This window comes from Urocampus carinirostris, chromosome 16 (genome assembly GCF_059441175.1).
Source record: "Urocampus carinirostris isolate Australia breed hairy pipefish chromosome 16, RoL_Ucar_1.0, whole genome shotgun sequence".
NCBI classification, from domain to species: Eukaryota; Metazoa; Chordata; class Actinopteri; order Syngnathiformes; family Syngnathidae; genus Urocampus; species Urocampus carinirostris.
The window spans coordinates 15,859,082-15,873,368 of record NC_142364.1 but is presented as its reverse complement, the minus strand read 5'-3'; the positions used below and the strand labels follow the sequence as shown (position 1 = coordinate 15,873,368).

Here is a 14,287-nt window from a genome sequence, read left to right as displayed (position 1 = left end):
GTGGCAAAACACTGGCAGTCCTCAAGTATTCCAGGAAACATTTTTAATGTAATTAAAGCAAAATACTTTTTTTTTTCAAAGACGCTCAATATAATAAATTAATCGGTTAATCGGTTTCATTTGTAATGGATCTGGCATTGGCGAGGTACAGGCTCTGCAGGGTTAGCGTGTGATTTGGTTGTTGTGTAGCTTCGCCATAGTGGTAGGCTGGACCTTTGGCCTCACTATTGCCTTCCCTCCTGATGCAGAGTCAGTCCCTCACCATTTTGTTGCACTCTTCTAACTTTCCCCAGTGTCTGGTTTAACTGATGGATTTCTTTTCGACGTAACAAGCTGCTAAAAGTTCGCTTTTGCCATGCTGCACAGTCTGTATTGAGTGGTGGACACATTTACTTGTGTGCCGGCCCCACACTTTGATTGACAGCATACACCAGCCTATCATAGTTGCACACACACACACAGTCACGCCCTCCCAACACACAAAGCCCTCCCTAACCTGCCATTGCGATAGCATTTGCTATGTGCTGTCTGCTCAGAACACGATACACAATGCATTGATTTCAATGACACTAAAGACGAATCACTTCAAGTGAAGCAACGATAACCGAAGCATAAAGTAGCTAGAAATTACTGTACTCATTCTAGCATTTGTAAAATCCGACTAAGTTTTAATCTGACTAAATATTATTGTGCTTGTTTACATGGCTTTACATAATCAGAACGCTGGTAATATTATGTTTCCAATCGGATTATTGCCTGCATGTAAATGTGCTCAATGTTGGAAAAACCATTGCTTCATCCGAAGGGAATTGGCCATGATCGTTTTTAACCAATTTTAACACTTTTGACATACCACTGACTGATCAAACTCAGCCCACAATACTTGGGCCAACTATATAATGTCACAATCTCTAATTGACTTGATCTTTCAACCACTTCTCCAGAAATATGCCCATTAACGTCTCTTTACATATTAGTTGATACATGGATGCCTCAGAGCACAACTTCCACTATTATTTATCATGATTGATTACTGAACACGAGGCTGTGTCATAAATTAAAGCCTTGTCAAGCTGATTATCGTTGCCCAAGCAAACACCTATTTGCCTTGTTAAAGTTCACCGTTGCTACAACACGGGGCAGATTGATTTGTTTCCCAGGTGAGCGGCGAGGGTAGGAATGCGTTTAGAAAGGCCTTCAAACTTAAAGCTAGTCTTTAGCAAAAACAGCTGGAAAGGTTCACACCTTGAGGCGTCATCAGTCAGCATCTGTGTTGGCAAAGCTGGGTAGAAGGTGATCACTTGGTGCTGGTATTAATCAATGGCATTTCTTTTCAAGCAACATTTAAAAGAAAAAAAATGGGATATATGCGTGTGTTTACGGCAGTGTCTGAAACTCATGACAAAAAGTTACTGGACACCAGGGCAGATGACTCTGAAAAGTTGCCTGCCCAGCCATAAAGTTGCCTGCCCCATTTTTCACAACTTGAAACACAATAAGACAACTCATCGTAAACAAAAAAACATTGTTGGAAAGTAGTAAGGATTGATAATCAGAATATGTAACAGAACAACACTTTTAAATTAGTTTATTATAAATCTATGTATGACTTTCATTGCATGGATATGACATCGCTGTTTTCCATCTGCCATCAGTATGTACCTGTATTTACTCATCTTCATTCATGCAATGTTTGCGTTGCGTTGTCTGCTACAAGCCACATGAACTCCTCTTTCCACAATGCTTTTAATGTATGTTCACATTTTGTAGCGTCATCATTTCTGTTTGCTTCTTTTGAATCTTTCTTCTGGGGCTGGGGTTTTGGCTTGATTCCTAACCACTTATTCATTTTTCTTGTGTTCACTGTGCGTATACTTTGCAAAATGATATGCAAATGCACGACCTTATAACATTCGGGAAAGTCCGGAAGCACGAAGATGCAGGCTTCTGATTGGCTGCCGGGTATGCAAATTGCCAAACGAACCGAAATTTCCAAACCGAACGAAGATTTTGAAATCGGAATAAAGCAAATGTTTGATTTGAAAAAAATACAAAAATAAAAACGAATTTTTTTTTTCTACTTTCTTGAAAAAGTTGTTGGCCACCCAGGCAGAGACGTTGTGTAAGTTGTACGCCCGACGTAAAAGATACATGCCCCAGGCGTCCGGGCAGACGTTATTTCAGACACTGGTGTACGGCCGTGCATGCGCATATTTTTTTTTTCTTTGAACATGGTTACCAGCAATAATAATCATAGTGAGACCACAAGAATGGTGCAGGATTGCCAAACAAAAGTGTTCCATCAAATTGTGATTTCTTTACAAAATAGGCTGAACAATGCAACATGCAATTTGGGAGGCAAGTCCATTATGAGGACACTGCAAAAAAAAACAAAAAGAAAACTGCCCCACTGTAAAATTCGGACTATAAGTCACAATTATTTCCCCAAGTTTTTAACTCTGCGGCTCATGCAACGATGCGGCCTATTTATGCATTTTTTCCCAGCGGCCGCCTGGGGCGCCTGAGCAGTGAAGGTGAAAGTGTGACACGTGGAATATACGTAGAGGAAGACGCAGGTTTAATCTAACTTTGCACTTTGTGCATAAATAAAACTAGCATGAACAGACCCTCATCCTGGCAAAAGTGTTAATTGAAAGGGGAGGGCTACCTGTAACTGTAACCTGTATTGTTTATTACTAAAAAAAACATTCTATAAAATTATATGCTCTATAAAGATCAATAAAGTTGAGTTTAACTTACTTTTGGATGATGACAGAGGTCCTCCTCTGTGATAAAAAGTGGCCGAAAAAAAGTGTTCCGACCATTTTCTCAACCGCATTAAACTTTCTTATTCCACTTTCATTTCAAAAGAAACGACTCGCCTCTTCTTTACACTTTACCCCAACAGTATTAATTGGATGCATTAGATATTAAACAATAAAAATGTCAAAGTTGCCACGCTGGAGATAGTATAGACAAAGACAGTATAGAATAATTACATACGAACTAGGGAGAGGAAGCAGATTTTTCTACTTCCGGGTGGATACTGAGTGACCTCTCACAGTGGCACCACACGCTGGTTGCGGTGGAAAGAAGCAGTACAGTAATGTCCTGTACTCGGAAAAAGGTGCACACAATACAAAATCTAAATTAAAGCTATGTCCGGATATTTTTCGACATCCCCAATTTTTTTTTCGTATCTACCGTTTTACGTGAGTGCAATGGTCGTAAGTAGGGGAGCGTCTGTACTGATAACATTTTCAACAGGTAACTAGCCGCTGTATTAGATTACTATTTTCAAGTAACCGTCCTAACCCTGTCCATGACTAATAAATAAATCATAAATCATGTCACCAAACATCATAGCGGTTTCTGTTTGTCTGTGCGGCAAAACCCAAACGCGGCCACAGACGCCTGTCATGCGACCGGAACAAACATCACATCACTCTGCAACTCCCGCCAGACCGTCTGCTACTCGTTGACCTCACGTCGGTAGTTTTGCACCAGACTGTCGGAGGTGCAGCGCAAAAAGTATGTGTTTGGTAAACAGCACGTTAAACTCACGGACGAGTGATCGACACCCGAGCCAGTCAAAAATGGAATTACAAGCCGCGCCCCGGCCAAGTGAATCGGTTCCTTTGCGTCAGTCAGATGTGTTAAAACCTATTTTTGGGTCTGTTGTCATTGTGGCATGAATTCCACGTGAATGGTCTTTCAAAATAGGACAAATAAGGGACATAATGTATTGCATCGCTTGAGGTGTCCTTAAAAAAGTTGAAAGTAGAGTGTTTTCTCTATTAATTCATTCTGTGCCATCATGTATAAATGTGTTTTCAGAAGCATTGTCCTCGAATGCCAACACGTAAAAATATCTGTTCTTTTTACAACTATTATATAGGGTTTGGCACAGCTCACCAGTAAGTATCATTGCCTCTGGGAATGATTTCAGTCTGATAAATCACCAATAAATGGCAGGAGTGGCTTTGATCAGAGCTTTGTCAGCACATCAAGGGAGCCCCCACTTACTAGTCTTGCTTCCTGTACTGCGATTGAAGTGTGTAGGCAACCCCATATGGAGTATAGGTAGTGAAACAGTGTGTAAGAGTAGCGAATTTATGGATAAGTACAGACAGCTTTTTTCTTTCGAATAATATCATTGGGGCAGAAAAGGATAATGCTTTTTGAACATTTGCATGAACACAATCGCCATGGTGACTGAAATCGCGTGATCACATTACCGGAAACAACGTGTGCTGAAAATTTCATGCATCACTCATGCATTAGTTCAGTCTTCTTGCAATAAAATTATATTTTGCCAGCAAAGTGCCATTGTTTTTATGGAAAACATTGTTTATAAAATGGAGGTATCAGAGATGCAAGTTCTGCTTAAAATGCATTTTTTTCACAAAAACATTTTCTCAGTTTTCTTGAAAACAAGTATTTTTAAGAAACTTTTAAGAAATGTTCAACTGTTGTTTACTAAAAAAAATGGTAAAATTTGGAAACATACTTTTTTTTCCCATTTCCTTTTGTTTCTAGTGTAGCATGAAAATGTTGAAAGTAAGAAACCCCCAAATCCCAAGAAAGATGAAAAAAATCAAAGTCCATGTACTCTCATTTGCATCACGAATCATCAGAGGCTGCAATTGTAACAAAAGCCAGAGTAGGAAGCAGCGAGTAAAAATGTTCCAAATTCTTAAATAATAAAGGAAATACATAAACAATCATACAAATGTGCATTTTTCGAAATAATCATAGGTCGAGACATTTTTTTCACATTACATGTGACTCACCTAGAGGTAGCTGACATATTTGTCTGCCATCTTGCTGCTATGGCTACCCCAAAACCTGGCAAAAGAACGGGACAAAAAATTACAAGAAAAATGGTGTGGTTTGGTCACTTTGTGAATTTCCCTTCGGGGATGAATTAAGTATCTATCTATCTATCTATCTATCTATCTATCTATCTATCTATCTATCTATCTATCTATCTATCTATCTTTTAGTCTCTGTAGTTTGGTTTAATTATTGTCCTTTCAGTTTTTGGCTGCATGACACAGTTCAGCGACATCTAGTGGTCAAATAAACTAAATTTCTCAATTTTCTTTTCTTAATTCGAAGTTCTCATTTCTACAGCTAAATACTAGGCTGTCACGAGAAGCTTGTCTGATGGGTAGAAGTTAGTTTAGAAGGGGGTGTCTAAGAAATGCATGTAGTTGCACGCTCATCATGAACGAGCTGGAATAGGCTACAATAATGACATAAGCCGGCAGATGGTGGCCACAAGTAAAACAGTTCCAAACTTCGTACAGCTCCTTTAAAGATGAAGTATGATGTTATTGTTTGCACCTAACCCCCAAGAGTTGCGTCTCTTCTTGTTAACCCTAGCTGTATTTGCAAGAGCTTCAGTCATTGAAGGGACAGTGTGTGAATTAACACCTCACCCGTTTGCCCAGAGAGCAAGAAACCATCCAGCGAAGCTGTTGCCGAGTACCTGGAAGAGAGGAAGATTTACGAGGAGCGGAGGAAAGAAAAGCGCAAGAAAGGCTCAGGCAGAGAAGAACAGGTAAAAAGAAATAATTGCAGATGCCTGCTGGGTATGACCTCCGGCCTGCAACGAGATGTTTGTTTCCAAAAACAGACAATGGAACTGCTCAACCGCTTCAAGTCCAAGCTGTCGACGGCCATCACCGAAGCTCCGGAGGAGGAGGCGGACGCCGACGAACTGGCTGAGGACGATGACGAAGGATGGTGAGTGGCCCAGGGAATGAAAGTTGGTGACACCTCGCTCGGATGAAAAATCTCAATCGAGATACCTGGGAAATATATAAGATTACAGAAGAACCCAGGAATGAGACATTATTGTGCTTTGAAGTGGGGATCGCAAGGTAATATAGTCTCATGGCGGCGAAGAAATTAAAAATGTCTTCATTTTCATTGATATCAAGGTTATCAAACATTGTATGCACTCCAGGGTAAAACGTGTCATATGAAGACTTTGAAGGAAAAAGAGATACAAGACTATCAGGATGAATAGACCAAAATCTAATAATTACGGCATAGTGCTTAGAAAAACTGGCTCAAGTTATTATAATGAAAAAATAATGCAATGAAGTATAGTGAAATGAAAGTAAGTGCAACAACATTTGGCAGCAGGCTGTACTTGCCCAAGACACACCACCGAAAATTGTGCCCCTACAACCCGTGTGGTTAAGGCATAACGCCCTGTACCTAATGTATGAACCAAAAAAATTGTATATAGACAGAAACCCCTCGCCACTTAGCGCTTCAGTTATTGCAGGTTCACCCCTTTGCGAAAAAAAAAAGATTACAAAAAAAAAGATGCTTCCGGCACTAAAGAAGAAAGTTTCGGGCAGCGAAGATTTACGCTGATTGGCCAGCACCTCTTAACTTGAAATCTCCAATGTCGATGAGCCAATTCATATCGCAGTGTTTCTTCATATTGTACTGTGACTCTGCACCTGCTCTGCGTTCTTCTGCATCTTGCTGAGAAGAGTTTGTGTCCCGCTCCTTTCGTCAGGCTGCCTAAACGATGCATCTTTTGGTTTCTCTCTTTCCCGATTGGTACGTTGGGAAGTCCCTTTAATGAAGGAGCGCTAAAAAAGAGAAAATAATGTATACAGTGGGACCTCGCTACTTCGCGGTTTGACGTTCGCGGCTTCAGAGCTTCGCGGTCTGTAATGGTTAAATTATTTTATTTATTTATTTATTTATTTATTTTGAAGGGGCGTCGCTACTTCGCAGATTTTCTCTTTTTGCGGGTTTTTTCGGCAGAACGTCAGCGGACGCGGGATAAAGCGGCCGGCTGGGTGGGACGGGACGGGGGCGGCGGGGGTCACTCCCGAGTTCGGCGGACGCGGCGTCACACGGCGCAACGCGAGAAAAGGCGGCGGGCGTGATCAGGCTACCCCCGTAACTGACGACCCCAGTAGCGCGGCGCGACGACAGGCGGCCGTGCGCGGGACACCCGTAACTGTGTCGGTGTTGTGCGTATCGCCCCCGAACGTACCCGCGCTGCGGGTTAGGGGCTCGCTCACGGGATCGACCGAACGGCACCCGCGGTGCGGCGCAAGTAGAAACCCTGTCGTCTGTTTGTCTCCGATCGTCCCGGGCGCACCTAAAATCGCCCAGCTGTACGACTCTTAGCGGTGGATCACTCGGCTCGTGCGTCGATGAAGAACGCAGCTAGCTGCGAACTAATGTGATTTGCAGCTGCGATTGGCTGGCAACCAGTTCAGGGTGTCCCCTCCCCACTGCCCGGAGATGGCTGGGATGGGCTTCAGACCCCCCCGCGACCCTAATAAGAATAAGCGGTGCAGATAATGAGATGAGATGAGATTTTTTGTTTTTGTTTTGAAGGGGCGTCGCTAATTTGCAGATTTTCACTTTTAGCGGGTGGTTTTGCTCCCCATTAACCGGGTCTAAAAAAATAATAATTTAAAAAAAGATATATATTTTTTAATTTTTTTGGGGGAAGGTGGACCGCTACTTCGCGGATTTTCACTTTTACCGTGTGGTTTTGCTCCCCATTAACCGGTTCTAAAAAAATAATAATAATTTTTTATTTATTTATTTATTTATTTTATTTTGAAGGTGGGCCGCTACTTCGCGGATTTTCACTTATCGCGGGTGGTTTTTGTCCCCATTAACCGCGATAACCGAGGTCCCACTGTACCTTTAAAACCTCTATCTCTGTATCCTTTTCTCTATCTCTCTCTGCAATAGTTTGATAGATTAATGTTTCTTTTCCATAGGGAATCACTACCTAGAAGTCACAGCCACGTTTGTCTGACATCTTACTGCTAGGCAGTGCTCATTTGGCACTGGTTTTCATTCGCATTAGACAATACTGCATGTAGTGGTCAAATATTACACATTGGGGCTTTACAATAAATGCTTTAGGTCAGGGGTGTCAAACAGGCGGCCCGTGGGCCGGATCAGGCCCGCTAAGGGATTAAATCCGGCCCGCGAGTCAACGCTTGGAGAAGTGCAAGAGAAAAATGAGCTGCAGGTTGAAATATATCCACTTGATGTTGCCAAAGCCAGGTGCCTCTCACAAACGCTGTACTTGTATCCCTCTCTCTCTCTCTTTCTCTCTCTCTCTCTCAACCCTCAATCTTCCTTCCACTCTTTATCTCTCTCTCTTTCACTATCCATGTCTCTCTTTTTCTCTTTCTTTCTTCCTCTGTATTTTTACCTTATTTCACTCTAACTTCCTTTTCTATCTATCTTTATCCCTCTCTCTCTTGCTTTCCCCTTCTCTCTTTCCTTCCTTCTCTTTTCTCTCCTTGCCTCCTTCTGTCTTTCTATTTCTCTTTGGATTTTGTTTTCTCTGTCTTTCTTTCCCCCTCTCTCACTATTTCTCTTTTTGTCTATTTTGTTTCTCACGCTCTCTCTCTCTCATTCTTTTCTCTCTCTCTATCTCCCTTTATCTCCTTCTTTGTCCCACCCTTTTTACTGTTCTCTCCCTCTCTTTCTCTTATTTCTTTCTCTCCTTTTTCATTCTCTCTAATCTACTGGTCCGGCCCCCGAGAGAATGTTTGTTCTCTCGTGTGGCCCCCGGGTTAAAATGAGTTTGACACCCCTGCTTTAGGTGTTAGATATTATTTTTCTCCAAAATGCACAATTTTTTTAGATGAAATCCTGGATAAGATCTTGACTTTCAATTGATTTATTTCGCCCAACCTTGTTTCAATGTATTACGGGCACCTGCCACGTTCCACCGAAAGCGGCCGCAGCGCATATCCCACCTCCCACTGGCGTAACGCGTGGCAAAGTTCAGGGGGTACGAACAGTACTTGCACGCGTCGGCCCGCCGCTGGCAGGAAATGGGTCCTGACGCCGCGTTCTGCTCTCATATTCTGTTTTTCAGCGCAGATCTTAAAAGCAAGTCCAGTTTGAAATGAATACCATGTGTGTGAATGAGAGATTTAGAATAACACAATCTGTTGTTGCCATTAGTCCCTAGGAGTGTGTGTGAGTGGAGGGTGAGGGGGTGGTGAATGAATTTTTGAGAAGCCATAGATGGTAGACACTAGGGCTGCACGATTTTGGGGAAAAAAAAACAATTTTTCAGACCTGTATTGCATTTTCAATGCGGTATTCGATTTTAGAACAAAGGTGCATTTTCCGTGTTAGTTTTCTTTGTGAGAACGTAATTATAGCAACATGCAAACTTACCTCGAAATGACGTCATTACCGACTTTTTAGATCTCATTATCTCATTAGCTGCACCGCTTATCCTCAGTAGGGTCGCGGGGGTGCTGGAGCCCATCCCAGCAATCATCGGGCAGTGGGCAGTGGGACGCCCTGAACTGGTTTCCAGCCAATCGCAGGGCACACAGGTACAGACAACTCACTCGCTCATTCACACCTAGGGACATTTTGGACCGGCCAATCCACCCGAAATGCATGTTTTTGGAATGAGGGAGGAAACCGCAGTTCCCAGAGGAAACCCATGCAAGCACGGGGAGAACATACAAATTCTGCACAGGAAGTCCGGTAGCTGGATTTGAACCCACACAGGAGATTCCCAAGACCTTAGAACTGTGCCGCACACGCGCCAACCACTGCGCCGCCTTGCTGCCCAGACAATTTTGGATGTACAAATAAAAACAGAATTGCAGTTAAATACATGTTTTTTCGTAATTCTACAAAAGCATAATGAAATTGGAGGGCTTCTCTTGTCAGAGTAAAAGCGATTTAGAGAGCGGCTGGCTAGCTGCTTGCAAGCATAGGGTAACGACGACTTCAGCAAGATCTCTGCATGATTAAAAAACAACACTTGAGAATGTAGCGGTTTTGCACGAGTTGTAGCTCCAGTTCATCCTTTTCATTGGTAAGCGATCTGGCGTTAGTGAAATACAATCCCCGCAGGGGTGTCTTAAGACAGTTGGTAGCATAGCCGTAGCACTAGGCCAGACCTGCAGCCTCGCTGTTGGTTTCTATCCTGACGCCGCCTCAGTCGATTCCCAGACCCAATAACAATCCACTGAGCACCCTCTGGTGATCAGCATTTCTTTTGCGCTCTTCTGACTTTACTCAAAGTCCGATTTAATTGATTCATTTATTTTTAATGTAACGAGCCTCTAAGGCTACTACTAGCTGTCGCGTCGCGCCGTCGTTTGTTTTGGTGACTAATTGTGTGCACGGCCGCCCACACCTGCTGTTTGACTGACAGCATACACCAGCCTATCACAGTCGCGCACACATTGCTTGCAAACTTTGCCTTGCCTTCACTGGCTAGTGTCTGTAAAACCTGCCTCTGATTGGCTGGAGCTGTTAAAACCCAAAATGTGAAATTTCTGTTTGGCAAAACACTCATATAACTTTGAACAATAAATCCTTGAAAAAATGCAGTGTCTTGCAATTACACGATCGCAATATCGATTCGATTTCAGTTAACTGTGCAGCCCTAGTAGACACCTCGCAATGCCGCCCCCCAGCAGGTATGGCGAAAGAGCGTGGGGTTCTGGTAGGGGGTTGTGGAGGGCGGTATCCCAGCATTCCTGGAAAAACAGCAGGAAGAAATGTGTGCCACTGCAGGAGCGGCGCACTCAGAATGTGGGTTAGAACAGGTCAGACACTGGAAGTCAAGTCTGGGACAAAGGAGGTAAACTATTCCATCTGTGTCGGCACAGACCCCCTCGCCCGACCACCTCCTTCGCCCTCCCGGCTGGACATAGACCCCGCCTCCTCCCAGGGAGAGTGAGCGCAGCCAGAAAAATAAACGAATAAGCGAATTTAAGTGATCACATAATAACTGTGGGGACAAAATGATTGTTTGATTTTGGTGGGGACATTTAAGTGATCACATTATATTGGTAGGGACAAAACAATGATTTCTCAATATTGACGTGGACACGTCGCCTCCGCCCACACCAAATCCAAGTGATTTATTTGGCTTCGTGCCGTCCACTGCAGACATTTTTAGACATTGTGAGCACACTCGTCTTTCTTCCTCTCCTCATTTAAGATGCTACACATGGTTCATCATATTTCCTTGACTTGATATTGATATTTGGTCGTCCCTTTATCCCCGTCCCTCTCAGCTTGTCTTCTCATCCCTGTTGAATAATTTTCTTAGTGTAACCTGATATTTTGCTGTACTTCCTGTCAACACTACTTACTCTGTACTACGTGCAAGGGCAAATGCTCAATACGAACAACTCCTTCACTACCAAGTGCACACTCAGCAAACGAGAGCACTACTGCCCCCTAATATGGTGGAGGTGCAATTGCACTTTTTTCTGTTTCGAAATAAAGTACCCCGAGGTCAAACATGCCGCGCCACTCCATTTGAGAAACACTGACCTAGTCCAAGGTGTCGCTTGGGTCGGGGTTTGCATCACCCAACGTTGAGACGTGAAACCATTTTGTGTGGCATTTCCCTTTTTGGGAGGGTCATTTCCCTCTAGAGTGAAATCCTGGTCCAACTTGTTCTGTCCTTAGAGACTAGAATGTCTTTTTTGGAAAGTTGCCTAGTCTGCTAAACCAAAAATACCAAGTCAGCTTTATTAGTGCAATTTTTACATTAGGGGGAACATATTTGACTGCCTGTAAAATATGGTGTTGATATTAAATGACGTCCTGGCTTTGGAGAGTGGAATGTCTTTCTGAAAAAAATACTCATTCAGCAAACTCGACATTTCTTTTGGCATTTTTTTCACATCTAGGTCAACTTCTCTAACTGTCTGCAAGACATTGTGTTGAAATGAAATGTTGTTCCGGCTTGGAAGAAGGGAATGTCTTTCTGGAAAAAAAGTCAGCAAAGCAAAAAGTGCTGAGTCAGGTTTTTGGGGGCCATTTTCACCTCTAGAATGAGCTACCTGCTTGTCTGTGTAAGATTGTAATCCAGGTCAAACCTTTTTGTGTTTGAGAGAATAAAATGTCTTTCTAGCTGAGTCAGCAAAAAATCTAAATGCCAAGTCAGCTTTTTTTTTTTTTTTTTTTTTTTTTTTTTGCAGTTTTGACCACCTATGAAAGATGGTGTTGATATTCAATGACGTTCTGGGAGGGTGGAACGTCTGGGAAAAATTCTTAGCCGACAAAACCAAAAGTGCCAAGTTAATTTTTTGGGCATGTTTCCCACCTAAATACTTTAATGTTGTGTTTTTTTCAAAGTTTGAAAAGAACTTGCATGTTTTTAGGCAATCTGACTCGATAGACAAAGAATTTAAAAAATCAAGTCTGCTCAAGAATGATGCCGACTCGCCTAGTGTGATGGCTTCGCATTGCCGTGCCATTTTCCCCCCCGTGATTGACGGAAGCTGACATTAGTTTGTACGGCGCTGTCATGTGGACAGGTGAAAAGACCAAGATGCTGCGTACCGGACAAATTGGAAAACTGGCGAAAGATGTGCGAACCCGGCAGATCATCGGACTTTGTCGTTCCTAATCTTCTTTTACGGAGTAAACTGAGTACTCGTTTCTGAAAAAAGCAATTGCAGTCCAGGACCGCGTTCCTTTAGAAGGCACGAGTCCAATATCATTTGATGAACAATCTCAATGCGCTTTCCCAGTTTCAAACGTCAATTTCCGAAGCATTGACTCTGCGAACTCTCCACCTCCTCCAGGCTCGGCCACGTGCTCCAGTTTGACGAGCAGTCCCGCAAGGTCAAAGACGCCACCGTGCAGGACGAGGACACCTTTGAGATCTACGACCCGCGCAACCCCGTCAACAAGCGGCGGAGGGAAGAGAGTAAAAAAATCATGAGGGAGAAAAAAGCCAAGAGGTGAGGTCGTGCGATGACCGAGAAGGTGCCGGGCTTCCAAAACATCTGGTTTCGGGACGTCTGCTGTGCCGTAACTATGGGACACTTTCAAAGTGCTACTTAGGAGCTTTTTGTGCTGTTCCTGTGACCGATCCATAGATAATAAACGTGTTATTGCTGTAATACCGCTCTCACTTGATTACTAACGATGTCTCTTTTCTCCTCGAACAGCGAACTCTCACTTTATCACTCGCCACAAGAAAAAAGGTTTAGAAAAATGTTGTCGGATTCTTGAAGATAAAGCCCTTGTCCTGGTTCAGAGCCCAACACTTTGGCGGTTTCAGGCACGTGTGACCAGAAGCTGCGTTTGGCAAGTGGACCTTTTTTTTTTTAACCGCACTTCTGGGATTATGCTTAACGTGCATGTGGAACAGGAAGCGGAGTTAATGTTACATTAGCCACCGCTAATCTAGAGCAGGTGCCTCCCCGCCACCAGTACGCAAGTCGCTCAATGTGTCATCGGGTTGTCATTTGACACGCTGGACGAATTGATGTCTGTCTCTGTGTGTGCCCTGCGACTGGCTGGCAAGCAGTTCAGGGTGTCCCCTGTCCACTGCCCGAAGATAGCTGAGATGGGCTCCAGCACCCCCGCGACCCTACTGAGGATAAGCGGTGCAGATAATGGATGGATGGGAAATGTATCATACTGAAATCATTCCCAGAGGCTTGATACCTATTGATCTGCAGCACCAAAGACTTTAAATTAGTATAAAAAAACAACAACAAAAACAAAATATTTTTACATTTTGGCACTCAGGAACAATTCTTCTTTAAACGTATTTATATATTATGGGATTGAATGATTTGATAATAAAAGTAATAATGATTAAAAACGTGGTAATAACATAACATAGTATCAACTAGGCCATTTATTTACTATGTTTATAATTGATTCATATGAATTATGGTTTCCGTTAAATCAGGAGTCACCGACGTTTAAAAGCAGAGAGCTACTTTTTTTGTTACTTACTGATCGAAGAGTTTAATATGGATTTTTAAAGTAACATAATCGTTACTATGTTATTACCACGTTTTTGATCATCATTACTTGTATTACGAAATCATTCAATCCCATAATATATAAATATGTTTTCAGAAGTATTGTTCCTGAGTGCCAAAATGTAAGAACATTTTGTTTTTTGTTTTTGTTTTTTTTAAAACTATCTTGAAGGATTTGGCGCTGCAGATCAATAGGTATCAAGCCTCTGGGAATGATTTCAGTATGATAAATTTCCCATGCAAAATCAAATTTTATCGAAAATCACAATAATCCATCTCTGGTTTGTGGGTTACTCAGGTGATTTTAGTGGGATACCTGGTCCCCCTGGTCTAAATCCTCAAACTTTTGCATATTGTCATATACTATTCCTGGTATTTATGATAACAGGCTAATTTTCTTTGAATATAATTGAAATAAATAATATCGCTGACATGTAAATGAAATTGAGTAAGTCACAATTTGTTGAATTGAGCTAAAGAAATCTATATGTATC

General features: G+C 42.5%; 1 protein-coding gene across 2 annotated transcripts in view; it reads left to right on the top strand.

Annotated features, from left to right (window-relative positions):
* The window catches only part of cwc27 (CWC27 spliceosome associated cyclophilin), a 39,618-nt gene extending 26,171 nt beyond the window's left edge, over nt 1-13,447 (top strand). The window contains exons 12-15 of one of the 2 annotated variants that reach the window (XM_088319816.1): nt 5,457-5,566; nt 5,642-5,751; nt 12,597-12,755; nt 12,966-13,447. In XM_088319816.1, the coding sequence (XP_088175942.1) occupies nt 5,457-5,566; nt 5,642-5,751; nt 12,597-12,755; nt 12,966-13,029 (443 nt within the window). In that variant the 3' untranslated portion in view covers nt 13,030-13,447. Of the gene's footprint in view, nt 1-5,456; nt 5,567-5,641; nt 5,752-12,596; nt 12,918-12,965 lie in introns of those variants that run through there. The other variant, XM_088319817.1, reaches the window with a different exon arrangement.
* Nucleotides 13,448-14,287: the final 840 nt, after the last annotated feature.